This window comes from Lethenteron reissneri, chromosome 72 (assembly GCF_015708825.2).
Source record: "Lethenteron reissneri isolate LAM-NWPU_2019-01 chromosome 72, ASM1570882v1, whole genome shotgun sequence".
Taxonomy (NCBI): domain Eukaryota; kingdom Metazoa; phylum Chordata; class Hyperoartia; order Petromyzontiformes; family Petromyzontidae; genus Lethenteron; species Lethenteron reissneri.
The window spans coordinates 1,695,638-1,710,380 of record NC_083850.1 but is presented as its reverse complement, the minus strand read 5'-3'; the positions used below and the strand labels follow the sequence as shown (position 1 = coordinate 1,710,380).

At 52.1% G+C, this 14,743-nt stretch overlaps 2 protein-coding genes across 3 annotated transcripts in view; one reads left to right on the top strand and one right to left on the bottom strand.

Annotated features, from left to right (window-relative positions):
* LOC133361295 (protein lyl-1-like) overlaps positions 1–5,094 on the top strand; it is a 38,146-nt gene extending 33,052 nt beyond the window's left edge. For both annotated transcript variants that reach the window (XM_061580234.1, XM_061580233.1), the window contains exons 3-4: positions 2,430–2,518; positions 3,710–5,094. In XM_061580234.1, coding sequence (XP_061436218.1) covers positions 2,430–2,518; positions 3,710–4,149 — 529 coding nt within the window. In that variant the 3' untranslated portion in view covers positions 4,150–5,094. The remainder of the gene's footprint in view (positions 1–2,429; positions 2,519–3,709) is intronic.
* LOC133361317 (zinc finger protein 91-like) overlaps positions 1–14,743 on the bottom strand; it is a gene marked incomplete at its 3' end in the record, with an annotated part of 1,159,662 nt that overhangs the window by 811,963 nt on the left and 332,956 nt on the right. The window lies entirely within an intron of this gene.

Below are 14,743 nucleotides of genomic sequence, written 5' to 3'. Positions count from 1 at the left end.
CCTTCGTGAGCCACTCCACAGAAACCGCCATCGTGAGTGCACCCACAAACAGACATGGCCATCTGCCCACCCACGAACACAGCTATCATGAACCCACCCACCCACAGAAACCGCCATCGTGAACCCACCCACCAACAGGCATGGCCATCGTGAATCCACCCTCAGACACGGCCTTCATGAGCCCACCCACCCAGAGACACCTCCATCATGTGCACACACACCTGCAGACATTGCCATCATGAATGCACCCACAGACACAGCCATCATGAACAAACCCGCTACAGACACTGCCATCGTGATTCCACCCACAGAATCGGAAATCGTGACACCACCCACAGACATGGCCATTATGAACCCACCCAACAACACACATGGCCATCGTCAACCCACCCACAGAAACGGCAATTGTGAACCCACCCAGCCACCCACCCAAAAACATGCCCATCGTGAACCCACTCACCAACCCAGAGACACGGCCATCATGAACCCACCCTCCAACAGACATGGCCATCGTGAACCCACCCACAGAAATGGCCATCTGGAACACACCAACCCTACAAAAGATATAGCCATTCTGAACCAAGGACTGACAGACATGGCAATCGTGAACCAACACATCCACAGATATGACCATCGTGAACCCATCCACACACACGGCCATCGTGAACCAACCAGCCACAGACATGGCCATCGTGATGCTGAAACGGAAATCGTGAAACCACCCACAGACATGGCCATCATGAACCCACGCACCCACACACAGAAACGGCATTCGTGATCCCACCCACCCAGAGACACGGCCATCATGAATCCACCCACCCACTCACAGAAATGGTCATCGTGAACCCAAACACCCACAGAAACAGCCATCGTGAACCCAAACCCCCACCCACAGACACGGCCATCGTGAACCTACCAATAGACAAGGCCATAGTGATCCCACCCACATACATGGTCATTGTGAACGCCCCAATGAACGTACACTGCCATCGTGAACCCACCCACCCACAGACTCTCCAACATGAACCCACCCACAGACAGGTCCATCGTTAACCCAGCAACCCACAAACGTGGCCATCCTGAACCCAACCACCCACAGACACGGCCATCGTGAAATCCACCCACGAACCCATAGACATGGCTATCACAAACCCAACCACCCACCCACAGACACGTCCAAGGCCATGGTGAATCCACGCACCCACAAACATGGCCATCATGAACTCATACATAGGCATGGCCATCCTGAACCCACCCACCCACAAACACGACCATAGTGAACCCACCCACTCACAGACACAGCCATCGTGAACCCACTCATCCAGACAGACGGCCATCATGAACCCACTCACACACAGACACGGCCATCGTGAACCCACCCACAGAAAAGGCAATTGTGAACCCACCCAGCCACCCACCCACAGAAATGGCCATCGTGAACCCACATTCACACAGATATGACCATCGTGAACCCACCCACAGACACGGCCATCGTGAACCCATCCACAGACACGGCCATCGTGAACCCACCCACCAACAAACACGGCCATTGTGAACCAACCAGCCACAGATACGGCCATCGTGAACCCCACCCACCTACAGACACGGCCATTGTGAGCCCACCCAATCAGAGACACGGCCATTGTGAACCCACACACCCACAGATATGGCAATCGTGAACACACCCACAGACACGGCCATTGTGAACCCACCCACACACAGACACGGCCATCGTGAACCCACCCACACACAGACACAGCCATCGTGAACCCACTCACACACAGACACGGCCATCGTGAACCCACCCACCAAAATACATGGCCATCGTGAACCCACCACAGATACGACTATCCTGAACCCACCCACAGACACAGCCAACAACAGACACGGCCATTGTGAACACACCGACCCACAGACACGGGCATCTGCAACTCACCAAATCTACAGACGCAGCCATCATGAACCTGTCGACCCACAGACATGGTCTTCATGAACCCACCCACCACAGACATGGCCATCGTGAACCTACCCTCAGACATGACCATCATAAACCTACCCACCAACACACAGAAACAGCATTTGGGAACCCCCCCAGAGACACGGCCATCGTGAATCCACCTACCCACAGAAATGGCCATTGTGACCCTAACCACCCACAGGCATGGCCATCGTGACCTCAACACCCCACCCACAGACACGGCTATCGTGATCCCACCCACCCACAGATACGGCCATTGTGAACCCACCCCCCTATGGACACGACCATCGGGAACCCACCCAACCACAAACACGGCCATCGTGAACCCACCCACCCTCACGCCCATTGTAAACGCACACCCACCCACTGAAATGGCCATTGAGAACCCCACTGAAACGGCCATCTTGAACCCCCTTGACATCGCCATTGTGATCCCCTCATTCCTCCCCAGGGCGTTCGTGGTGTCCGCTGGGTTTCCCTCAGCACAACACGCAAGGCTGAAGCGACGACCCCTGCCCTTCGACTACGAGATCGGAGAAAGTAACCCTCTCACCTACCTGCTCACCTACCTACTCACTTACCTGCTCACATACCCACCCCTCACCTTCCTGCTCACTTATCTACCACTCACCTACCCACTCACCTCTCCAGGCTCTCCTACCTGCTCACCTACCAGTTCACCTACCTAACCGCTCACTGACCCACTCCACACCTACCCCTCACCTACCTGCTAACCTACCAACCTGCTCAACTACCCACCCCTCACTTACCTGCTCACCAGCTACTGTTCACCTACCGACCAACCACTCACCTATGTGCTCACCTTCCTGCTCACCTACATACCCACTCAGCGACCAGTTCACTTATCTACCCACTCACCTACCTGCTTGCCTACCTGCTCACCTACCATCCAGCTCACCAACCCATTCCTCACCTACCTGCTCACCTACCTCCTGACCTTCCTACATTTTACCTAACTACCGCTTACCTACCTGCTCACCTACCCCTCAGCTACCTGCTCACCTACCCACCCACTCATCTACCCACCCTTCACCTACCTAAAGCTCACTTACAAAGCTCACTAATCTACCCACCTACCCACTCCTCACCTACCTGCTAACCTACCCACCCCTCACCTACCTGCTCACCATTTACTGTTCACCTACCTACCAACCACTCACCTACATGCTGATCTTCCTGCTCACCTTCCCCTCACCTACCTACCACTCACCTACCTGCTGCTCAGCTACCCACCCCTCACCGTGTCTCCATGTACCTCCCTGTACCTTCCCCTGCCTCCCATTGTCTCCCCGCATCTCCACGCGTCTTCCCGTGTCTCCCGGCATCTCCTTGTGTCTCCTGGCATCTCCCAACGTCTCCTCCCTCGCATCTCACTTCACGAGAGTCAGCTACTTCCCCGCTCTCCTCCTTCTCAGCTTCCTGCCGTGTCTACCAGCGCCTCCCAGTGTCTCCCCGTGTCTCCACGCGTCTTCCCGCATCTTCCAGCATCTGCTCGTGTCTCCCAGCATCTCCTCGTGTCTCCCGGCATCTTCCCAATGTCTCCTGCCCCGCATCTCACTTGACGAGAGTCGGCTACTTCCCCGCTCTCCTCCTTCTCAGCTTCCTGCCGTGTCTACCAGCACCTCCCCGTGTCCCCCCGCGTCTGCCCCCACTTCTCACTTCACGAGATTCGGCGACTTCCTCCCTCACCTCCCCCCTCTCCTCCCCCAGCCGGCTCCCCACAGAAGCTTGTGCGCCGGATCTTCACGAACAGCCGCGAGCGCTGGCGCCAGCAGAACGTGAATGGGGCCTTCTCCGAGCTCCGTCGCCTGCTGCCCACACACCCCCCCGACCGCAAGCTCAGCAAGAATGAGATCCTGCGACTGGCCATGCGCTACATTGACTTCCTCGTCGCCTTGTTGCGTGACCAGTCCACCACCGGCTCGACCTCATCCGCCACCACCTCATCCACCTCCTCATCCACCTCCTCATCCATCTCCTCAACAACCTCCTCCTCCTCTTCATCGTCCACCATCAATGCGGTAGCGGCAGCGGCCGCGCTCGTGGCATCGTCCACCACCTCGTGGAGGGGTGACGTCGCAGGAGGAGGAGGCGGAGGAGGTGGAGGAGGTCGCGCTGGGGATATGACCGTGGGCACTGGGTCACCATGACCTTCGAGGTGGTGGAGGAGGAGTTGGTAGAGTTGGCGGTGGAGGAGGTGGTGGAGAAGGTGGTAGAATTTGTGATGGAAGAGGTGGAGGAGGTGGTGCCTGGGCATTTTGTGTCATCAAACACTCCACCCCTCAACTCCCAATTGGTGATGGAGCAGTTGTGGAGAGAATGGAGAGGTTTCCATACCTGGGCAATGTGTTTATGACCAGCTCCCGTGCAACAGAAGAGGTCTCACTCCGAATCTGTTAGGCGGAATTACCTTTTCATCGGCTGTGTAACACTGTGTGGAAGCTTCCTAGTCTGTTGTTCCACATGAAGTGTTGGGTCTTCTCGTTCACGGTCATGCCCTCCCTTATCCATGCTTCTGTAATGTGGACCTCTATAATGGAACATCTGCACTGGTTAGAAACATTAAGGCTGGTCTGCCTATGATCCATCCTGGGGTTAACCAGACTGGATTGTGGGAGGAGTTCACAAATCTTTGACAGGTCTGGACTAAGTCCCATCAGTGAGCTCCTCTGGCAGGCTGCGTTGGCTGGGTCATGTAGTCCACATGCCCAGCCACTGCTTGCCTAAACAGTTTTTGTTCGGCTGGATAGAGGGGGCTAAATGGAAGTGGCATGGGCTAGAGAAGAGATAGAATGATGTGTTATGAGAAGATGTGGAGCTGGGTGTACTTGCCAATAACTTGCACCAGCAGTGGAGCGACGGTCACAATAACAAGTGGAGTACCGGGTGGATAAAACACAGCAAGTTGGCACAGTAGGGGGCACAGGTGGTGCATCGGCCAGTCATTTCAGTCAGTCAACCCATGGTACTTGCTGGGTCTCGTCCCACGACCTCCTGCCAGTGGGCCTGCGACACTTCACGTGTGTTTAAAGCACACTTAGTCTGGCACAAGCGCAGTGGTCTCATCACTGCCACTTAGTGGCGAATGGCAGTTGTTGTTGTTGTTGGAAGTGGTGGTGGTGGATGAGGTGGTGGAGGAGGAGGTGGAGGTGGTGGAGGAGGTGGTGGAGGAGGTGGTATGCCATGGACAATTGTGAGGAGACTTGGAGACAACGAGATTCAAGACAGAGACAGTGGGAGTGAGGGCATGGGGTTCACAATGGCCGTATTGATGGGTGGATTTCACAATGGCCGGGTCAGTGGGTGGGGTTCACGATGGCTGTGTTGGTGGGTGGGTTCACGATGGCCATGTTGGTGGGTTCACGATGGCCGTGTTGGTGGGTGGGTTCACGATGGACGTGTCGGTGGAGTTCACGATGGCCGTGATATAACTGCTCGACCCGAGCCATAAATGCATTGATATTTGCATTGTCCTTGTAATGGTTGCCTTTTGTATGTTTGTACTTTGTGTGACTGTATGTTGTATGTCTGTATGTTGTATGTACATAATGTTGTATGAATGTTGAATTTCTTTGGCACCGTACATAGCCAAGCGTGCTAATCGCAGGTGCGGGGGATGAACAACAAACTAAACACAACAGCAAGAAGCAGCATGATAGCTCCCAGTGGCTTCCTCATATCGGAAGGAAGAGCGTTCCAGACGTCTGCAGAAGCAGCGCATCTGAAAGCGCCGCGCGACCACCGTCTTTGTTTGATGGCTAAGGGAAAAACCGCTGCTGCTGCCAGGATGAGCGGAGTTCGCGTGATGATGGTTTACACTCCTTGACGTGGAAATGCTATAACTGGCCGACAATGATTTAACTGCTCAACCCGAGCGTATGAATGCGTTCATGTTTGCATTGTCCTTGTTTCTGGTCGCATGTTGGGGCGTAGTTCTCTGGCCTAACGCCAGTGGTGAGAGATAGAGCCAAAGACTGGGGGGCTGTAGCTCTGTTACAGGCCAATCAGGACCCTACCATTGAAACTCTCCGGCTTCTGCCTCCCACGCAGCCAAAGGTCGACCATCGACCGAATTCGGACTGGGGGTCGTGCGACCGATTCTGGGCCCGGTGTCGTGCAGCCGATGCGGCCAACTGATGCCACAAATGGGGCCATCAAAGATGAATCACCTTGTGAGCGTGCGGCCGCAAATCCCAAACCATCGACCATCATTGTAATCACTTATCTGCTGTCTTCACTCCTTTAAAGGAGGAACAGGACGAGCTCCACTCTGCGTCTGAACAAATAATTCGAGTGGATAACAAACAAATATAAAATTACATCTTTCATCTCCATACAAAAGCGGAAGGTCAATCAGTTACAAGGACAATGCCGTACATCATCATTATTATTATAATCACAGCTGTGTGTGTTTGCATTGTTCCTGTTGCTGGTGGTCTTACAACAAGCGTGACGTGGGGTTAATTCAGACTGATTGAAGATGCCATGTAGTGATAGTCGGCGTCTATTCGGTGTTTGGATATCTTAACACTGTCTCTGTTTTCTTTTCGGAACGAGTAAATAAAGCCTATTCTGTTATTTTTCATAATCGTCTTGATATACCTTTCAAAATGTATATTTTGGGCCACCCTGTATAACAATTGCCTAATGTGTCCTGACTTTTGGAGCCACCCTGTATAACAATACCCTAATGTGTCCTGAATTTTGGAGCCACCCTGTATAACAATACCCTAATGTGTCCTGACTTTTGGGCCACCCTGTATAACAATACCCTAATGTGTCCTGACTTTTGGGCCACCCTGTATAACAATACCCTAATGTGTCCTGACTTTTGGGCCACCCTGTATAACAATACCCTAATGTGTCCTGACTTTTGGGCCACCCAGTATAACAATAGCCTAATGTGTCCTGACTTTTGGGCCACCCAGTATAACATGCATGCTTTAAGTACAATACTGTGGGGGTGGGGGACGCTGGCAAACTTGTTGCCGCTCCCGCTCAGCTGCTTTGTTTTATCTAGTTTTTCACTTTGATCTTTGATCTATTGATCGTTTTATTTTTTTCATGTATATTTTTAGTTTATTTATAGCACTACAATTTTTTAATTAGGTGTGATATTTGTTTTTGTATTTTTAATGGTGAAAGACTCTCCTCTGCCGTTGTCCTTTCCTTGTTGCTGCCTCATGCAGCCTGAACTGTTGCAGTTCACAGATATGTGCAGTGCAATGCATCTCAACATTTTACAATCTTATACAGTGCAATGTATAAAATTAGACATTTCAACAAACGCAACTTGCTTAGGTATGCAGAAATTCGCTCACTTGTTAAAATTACTCACACTTACATTCACAACTTTACCTTCATGTATGCTACTAATTAACACACATATCTCTGTCAGTTTTTTTTGGGTTAGATCGTGTAAATATATACACGTGTCGTTAAACCCGCCACACCCGACACAGCCAATTAGTTAGGGTCCCATACTCTTTGGTCCTTTCGGTAAAGTCATGTAGGTGTAAAATAAAAGAAATTAGATCACGACGTTTCGGGCGCAACACAAGCGTCCGTCATCAGGTGGGACAACCACAGCAAGAAACAATTGCTGAAGTTGGCGAGTATGGATCCTTGCAGTCACGAAAACTTCAAATCTAGGTTGAATTAGTTTGGGGGTTGTCATGTAAACAGAACGTGCCAATTCGTCACTAGTACAGCACACCGGTGCGTTGGAGAGCAAAGCCACAACATTTACAATCTGAGTACGACGTTTCGCCGGTAATTGAAACTAGCTTCATCAGGCGACAGCCAGATTTGCGGCAGTGCTGTGTTCCAATGCATCGGCTGTCTTCACTTGTGACCAGCCTGCTGTGGCTTTGCACCTGGCCTGCCTCGGCTCGTCACCTGCCCGCAGTCAGTGGATGCCATTTCGCTTTATTATTCGCAATTGGCCCGCTGCAGCTCGCGTCTGGCTCACCTTGACTGTGGTCTCGCTTATTAGTGTGATATGATATTACTCAATCGTGACGTTCTCTTATCCGTCGGCTCCAAATCCCTGCCCATTATTCCGAACCTGAAGGTCAAACTCCGCCATCTAAAGATCTTTCATCGGACACCCTACATCCATCGGGGTTTAGGCCATGTAAGAAAGCCCGCCACCACTGCACTGGTGGTCTCGAATACCATTCCCGTATACGACCTCTGTCTGCACATAGTTGCACGCATTACATCTCCTGCTGTGCCTGACAGCTTGACACGTGTTGGCCTTCTTAATGTGCACTCTCTTAGTTATGAGGCTGCTTTGGTTATTGAGTTGATCACAGATGGCCATCTTGATTTGTTGTGCTTCTCAGAAACATGGCACCAGCCAGATGATCATCTCCTTAACGAGGAAGTACCCAGCGAATACGCTTTTAAGGACAAGCCCCGATCATCTGGCCAAGGTGGCGGTCTTGCAGTTCTCCATCCCACATCCACTACCCTCCGCCCAACCTCTATGTTGGCTTTCCAGTCGTTTGAGCATCTAGTTCTGGAATGTAAGTTTATCCAGACTGTCACAACAGTGCTCCTTTATCGTCCCCCCAAGGACTCCACTTATACTGGTAGGAACCTCCTGGTTACACCAGCCCACAGGGGATTATTGTGTCCGTCGTGCAGGGAGGGGCTCGGTGGGGTGGGAGGGGCTGGGTGGGGAGGGGCTGGTTGGGGAGAGAGGGGCTGGGTGGGGGGTGGGAGGGGTGGGGCTGGGTGGGGAGGGGCTGGTCACCCCGTGGTGCCCTTATAAAACTCAACGTTTAACCTACTCACGCCGGCTTGTGCCCGCCCTCACAGTCGGGCATATTTGCAGAATACACCACGCCGCCGTTGACCCTGGCCATTTACCGAGCAACCCAACGTTCCTACCAGCTCCCTTCGCAGGAATGTGTTTTTATTGGGGAGCAAACCGAGCTACTTTCCACGCTGTGTTCAGCCACTGATAGGTTATTACTCTTGGGTGATTTCAATATTCACATCGACTCACAAGAATGTGCTCTCTCCATGGAGTTTCTGTCCACCCTAAATTGTGTTAATTTAGCTCAGCATGTTAATTCCCCCACCCTTATTTGTGGTCACATCCTTGACCTGGTTTGTTCCCGGGGATTGTCTGCCACCAACTTAGATTTGAAGCTTTCGTGACTACAGGAATTACTCTTTGGTTATTTCGGCAAAGTCACGTAAAAAGAAAATAGATTTAATAATCTGTTATTTAATTTAAATTTATTTATTTTCTTTCGACGTGACTTTACCGAAAGAACCAAAGAGTGTCACCAACTTATCAATTATTGATCCTGGAATATCCTGTCATTGTTGCGGTGCTGTTCAATCTTCTGATTCCTCCACCTAATTTTATAGTAAAGATCCAGCTCAGATTTCAGAATCTAAAATCAATCACTCCGGACATGTTTTCCACGGCAATTTTCCACTTGTCACTCTGAAGTATACTCATTTACTGTGGATGCCATGGTGCAAGTTTTACAGCACCGGTACTGTTTTGTGCTGGTTTATTTCATACCTATCTGAGCGTAAACAGTTTGTCAGCCTGGGAGGGATACATTTAGACACATGTTCAGTTCCTCTTGGTGGCCCCCAGGGTTCAGTGCTTGGCTTTCTTTTGTTCTGGATATATTTGGCCCCACTTGGGCATATCATACGCTAACTAGGACTTTGTTTTCATTGTTACGCTGATGACACACATTTACATTAACGTTGAATCCCCCCTCGATGCAGCAGCATGTAGTGTGTCATCTTCTCTTGTGACCATTAAGACTTGGATGCAGTCTAACTTTCTTAAGTTGAAAGCTGATAAGACGGAGGTGCTCCTTGTTGGGTCCCATCATCAATTGTCTAAGGATGGCTCGGTCAGTGTGTTAATTGATGGCCACAATGTCGGTGCTGCTCAGACAGTTTGCAACCTTGATGTTGTCCTTGATTCCTTACTAACCTTCGAAGCGCAAATTAACAAGGTCATTACGGCTTCCTTCTTTCACCTCGTAAATATAGCCAGATTGCGCCCCAATCTCTCGTTGTTGGACCTTTAAAAGCTGGTTTACACGTTTGTCTTTTCACCCATTGATTTTTGCAATGCATTATTAGTTTAACACGTAGGCTATTGCGACTAATATCATCTGTAATGTAGGGGGGTTTTTTTTGGGGGGGGGGGTTAAATTGCGTAAATATAAATGTGTTGTTAAACCCACCACCACCTGACACAGATAATTAGTAAGGTTTGTCACGTAAACAGAACATGCCAATTCGTTACTAGTGTAACGGGTTCCGGAGACACTTGTAGAGGTAACTTCTTTATTACAATACAACACTCCAACAGTCCTGATACTCTGTTACAGCCTAGGTACACAGCCTAGGTACACAGCCTAGATACTCTACTCTGGCTATGCTCTGGAACTCGCCCTCACCAGGTCGTAGAGTCGGAAGTTCCAGAGTCCCACCACTCGCTCTCACAGCATCCCAGGGTCTTCAGATGGCTGGTCGTGGGTCTTGGGTCTTGAGTTACAACTGGGCCCCGATCGTCCAGGGAGCTCTCCTTTTATGCCTGGTCCAACGAGGGGTGGGGCCGTGTGCGCCACCAGACATCCCACAGAGCACACACAGCCCCCCCCCCCCCCCCCCCCCGTTGGCGGCGCCAAAAAGGCTTAAGCGCCTGGGAACCCAACGCCTGGCGCCCAGAGGCTTAAGCATCTGGACCCCCTGGGAACCCAGCGCCTGGCGCCCAGAGGCTTAAGCGTCTGGACTCGCCTGGGAACCCAGAGCCCCCAGCAGCCCCCCCCCTTCTTATGTCACTACATTACCCCCCTCTATGTAGCCTCCAGCCATCCCGGCTGTCAATAATTAGAAAGTTTAAATTAACGAAAGGGAGAGAGAGAAAAAAAATACGCGAGCCTCAACAGGAAAAGAAAAGAGAACAAGAAAGCAACCATAAATACCATAACCAACCTGTACAACTTTACACTATATACAAGCATCGATCAACAAAAAGGTGAAGCAATGACACGTGAACAAACGACCCGCGGCACACCTAGCCCTCCTCGGGATCCGCATAGAAAACGGGGAATTAGCAACAACAAATATACAGATTCCGACGCGTTGGATGCACAACCAACACCGGTAATCGAACCGAAATCACACAACCACCGCATGGATGGCAGGGATCCACACCACCCTGCCACCCTCCCATCCGTCAGGTGGTGAGAAGGTGAAGACCAACATGTCTAGCACCCCTCTACACACACTTATCCGGACGTCTGTCTACGTCCCGGGTCGAGAAGTCGTACTTCAGGGCCGACCCATGTACTGGGCAAAGAAGTCGCACTTCAGGGCTGCTCCAGTATCTACATTTTAAAAATATATATATATATAAAATTTACATGACACAAACTAAATAAATCTGCCTGCTCCTGTCCATAAATGGTGGCCGCACGCACGAACTGCATCTCCAAAAGGCATCCCGTGCTTGCGTCCCAGCAGCCCTCAATGAGGACCACCACCGACATTACATGTCAACCATTAGCACCCCCCGCCTTTCCAACGTGGCGCCTCCATCGTAAAACTGCGCACGTCGGCCATATCGGAGGGGAATTTCCGTGTTACCAACCCACCGCCTTTCTGACGCGGCATCACAACCAGTAGCACGCGTCGGCCATATCGGGGGGCTTCAACCCAGTCTCTCTCCAAGACTCGCATCGCAGCATATAGCTGTACCGACTGAGCTGAGACCCAATCTCTCTCCAAGACTCGCATCGCAGCATATAGCTGTACCGACCGATCTGAGACCCAATCTCTCTCCAAGACTCGCATCGCAGCATATAGCTGTACCGACCAATCTGAGACCCAACCTCTCTCCAAGACTCGCATCGCAGCATATAGCTGTACCGACCGAGCTGAGACCCAATCTCTCTCCAAGACTCGCATTGCAGCATATAGCTGTACCGACCGATCTGAGACCCAATCTCTCTCCAAGACTCGCATCGCAGCATATAGCTGTACCGACCGATCTGAGACGACCCATCGTTCACTCCCTGCACAACATGCACCCTAACAACTGAGGGATACAGTCCCAACGTAACGGGACAACTACACCTGAACACCACGAATCTCCAGCCCACTGTTTCAACGCGCCTCGGAGTGTTTCAATCTCCGGGCCGTCAGGGCGAGCCTACTGCTCCAGATGCACCACGGGAGGGTCTCAACCTCCGGGCCGTCAGGTCAAGCCGTCAGCTATTCCATGACAGGACCACACTCTCCGAGCCCTGTGAGCGCACAGCCCATTAGGCTAGACATGCCACGGAGTGTCTCTATCTCCGGGCTGTCAGGTCAAGCTGTCAGCCATAGCATGACGGGACCACAACTCTCGTGTTAGACACGCAACACCCGCTGGGCCATCCTGGTCAGGATCTGCACCCCAAGATATTTGAGAGCCAGCATGACAATTCCAAATCCTTGGCAGCATGTCATCATCTCAAGATATATGCCCCATACAGTATATACATCGTTAACAATGACAGCACAAGCTATACATTAACAATCACGAACAAAGCTCAATACAAACCATACATTGTTAACAATCACAAGCAAAGTTTCGCACACATATTGACAACACTCACGGGCGAAGCTCCACACAGTTTACCCAACAACAGTCACGACTCCCCGACGACAACGAAGAAAATGTCAACAAAAAAATCATTAATCCGGAGCGCATAAATGTACGAAATGTCAGGGGCCTGGTCTCCCGACCTCCAACCTTTGGCCAGAGCAGCAAAGGCGGCGACCAGCGTGTCAGTCGATGTGCCGGCCCCGGCGCTGGTTACAGTTAGAATGGCGCCCTCACTGTCCGGTCGCAGCGCTGATGACGCGGTATGCTAGGTTGAAGCCAGCTGTCGTCCGGCAGTGAAGGTCGCAGCGCTGATGACGTGGCGTTGCTAGGTTGCAAACAGCTGTCACCCGGCGGTGAGGGACGCAGCGCTGATGACGCGGCGTCTCCGGGTTGGCCCACGCTGGGCCCGGAAGTGACGTCGCTCCCAGCGGTCACTGCTCCTCCGGTGGAAGTGATGTCATTCCCGGAAGTATCCCTCACATCCGTGGGGGGGACGCCGGTGGCGGGAATGGCGGCGGCGTCCACCATGTTTGTGGCGGCGGCAGCGGGCTCGGGCGAGCGCCGCGCCTCCTCTCTCTCTCCCACCATCGCCCGCGAGCACCGCATCTCGCCCAGGAGGGAGGCGGTGGCGCAGAGCAGCTCTGCGAGGCGAAGCAGCGCCTCCTCCATACCTGCTCCCGACGCTGGAGAGGGGACGGTCGGCGGATCAGACAGTTGCTCAGCCGGAGGTGCGGCGTTGTTGTCGGCCGGCGGTGCAGCGTCGCTGTCGGCCGGCGTTGGCCGCCCCATCGCTGCTTGTTCCTCGACATCGCTGTCAGGACTGAAGGTACGTGGCTCACTTCTTGTCTCCATTGCCACTTCTGACGCCAAATGTAACGGGTTCCGGAGACACTTGTAGAGGTAACTTCTTTATTACAATACAACACTCCAACAGTCCTGATACTCTGTTACAGCCTAGGTACACAGCCTAGGTACACAGCCTAGATACTCTACTCTGGCTACGCTCTGGAACTCGCCCTCACCAGGTCGTAGAGTCGGGAGTTCCAGAGTCCCACCACTCACTCTCACAGCATCCCAGGGTCTTCAGATGGCTGGTCGTGGGTCTTGGGTCTTGAGTTACAACTGGGCCCCGATCGTCCAGGGAGCTCTCCTTTTATGCCTGGTCCAATGAGGGGTGGGGCCGTGTGCGCCACCAGACATCCCACAGAGCACACACAGCCCCCCCCCCCCCCCCCCGTTGGCGGCGCCAAAAAGGCTTAAACGCCTGGCGCCCAGAGGCTTAAGCGTCTGGACCCCCTGGGAACCCAGCGCCTGGCGCCCAGAGGCTTAAGCGTCTGGACTCGCCTGGGAACCCAGAGCCCCCAGCAGCCCCTCCCTTCTTATGTCACTACACTAGTACAGCACACCGGTGTGCTAAAGAGCAAATCCACAACATTTACAATCTGAATATGACATTTCGCCAGTAATTTATCTTTCCACGATCTAACACAAAAAACCCTATATTATGCATTATTAGCTGGCATCCCTCCAAAGCTGTTACACCGCCTCCAGCATGTGCAGAATGCAGCTGACAGAGTTGTTACTCGAATACCAGTTGCTGAGCACATTACCCCTGTACTTGAGTCCCTACATCGGTTACCGGTCAGGTTCCGAGTGGAGTTCAATAGCCCTCTTGTTACTTCCAAGGCCCTCAACAATGCCTGCCTCTCTTACATCCGCGACCTCCTCCACCCATATATCCCAAAGCGAGTTCTTCGGTCGTCTGAGTGTGGGCTACTGTTCTGTGTGCCGAGGTCTAACCTCTGTTCAATGGGTGACCCCGGGGCCTTTTCCCGTGTGGTCCCCAAGCTGCGGAATTCACTCCCCATCCCATATTAGATCTGCCGAAGTCCCTCGGTTTATTCAATCCCATCTTAAGACATTTCTTAAAGGCTCCTTCTCCAAATTTATTTGGTTTTGTGTTTTGGGAGTTTGGAGGGGGGGGGGTATTTGTATCTGTGGTTAAATCATGAGCCTACGTGCTTATATTAGGTTCAAGAATTGCGTGAGGTATTTAGTTTCTTGCTTTTATCTCTGCAGTGCCTTGCGACCTCTGGATGAAA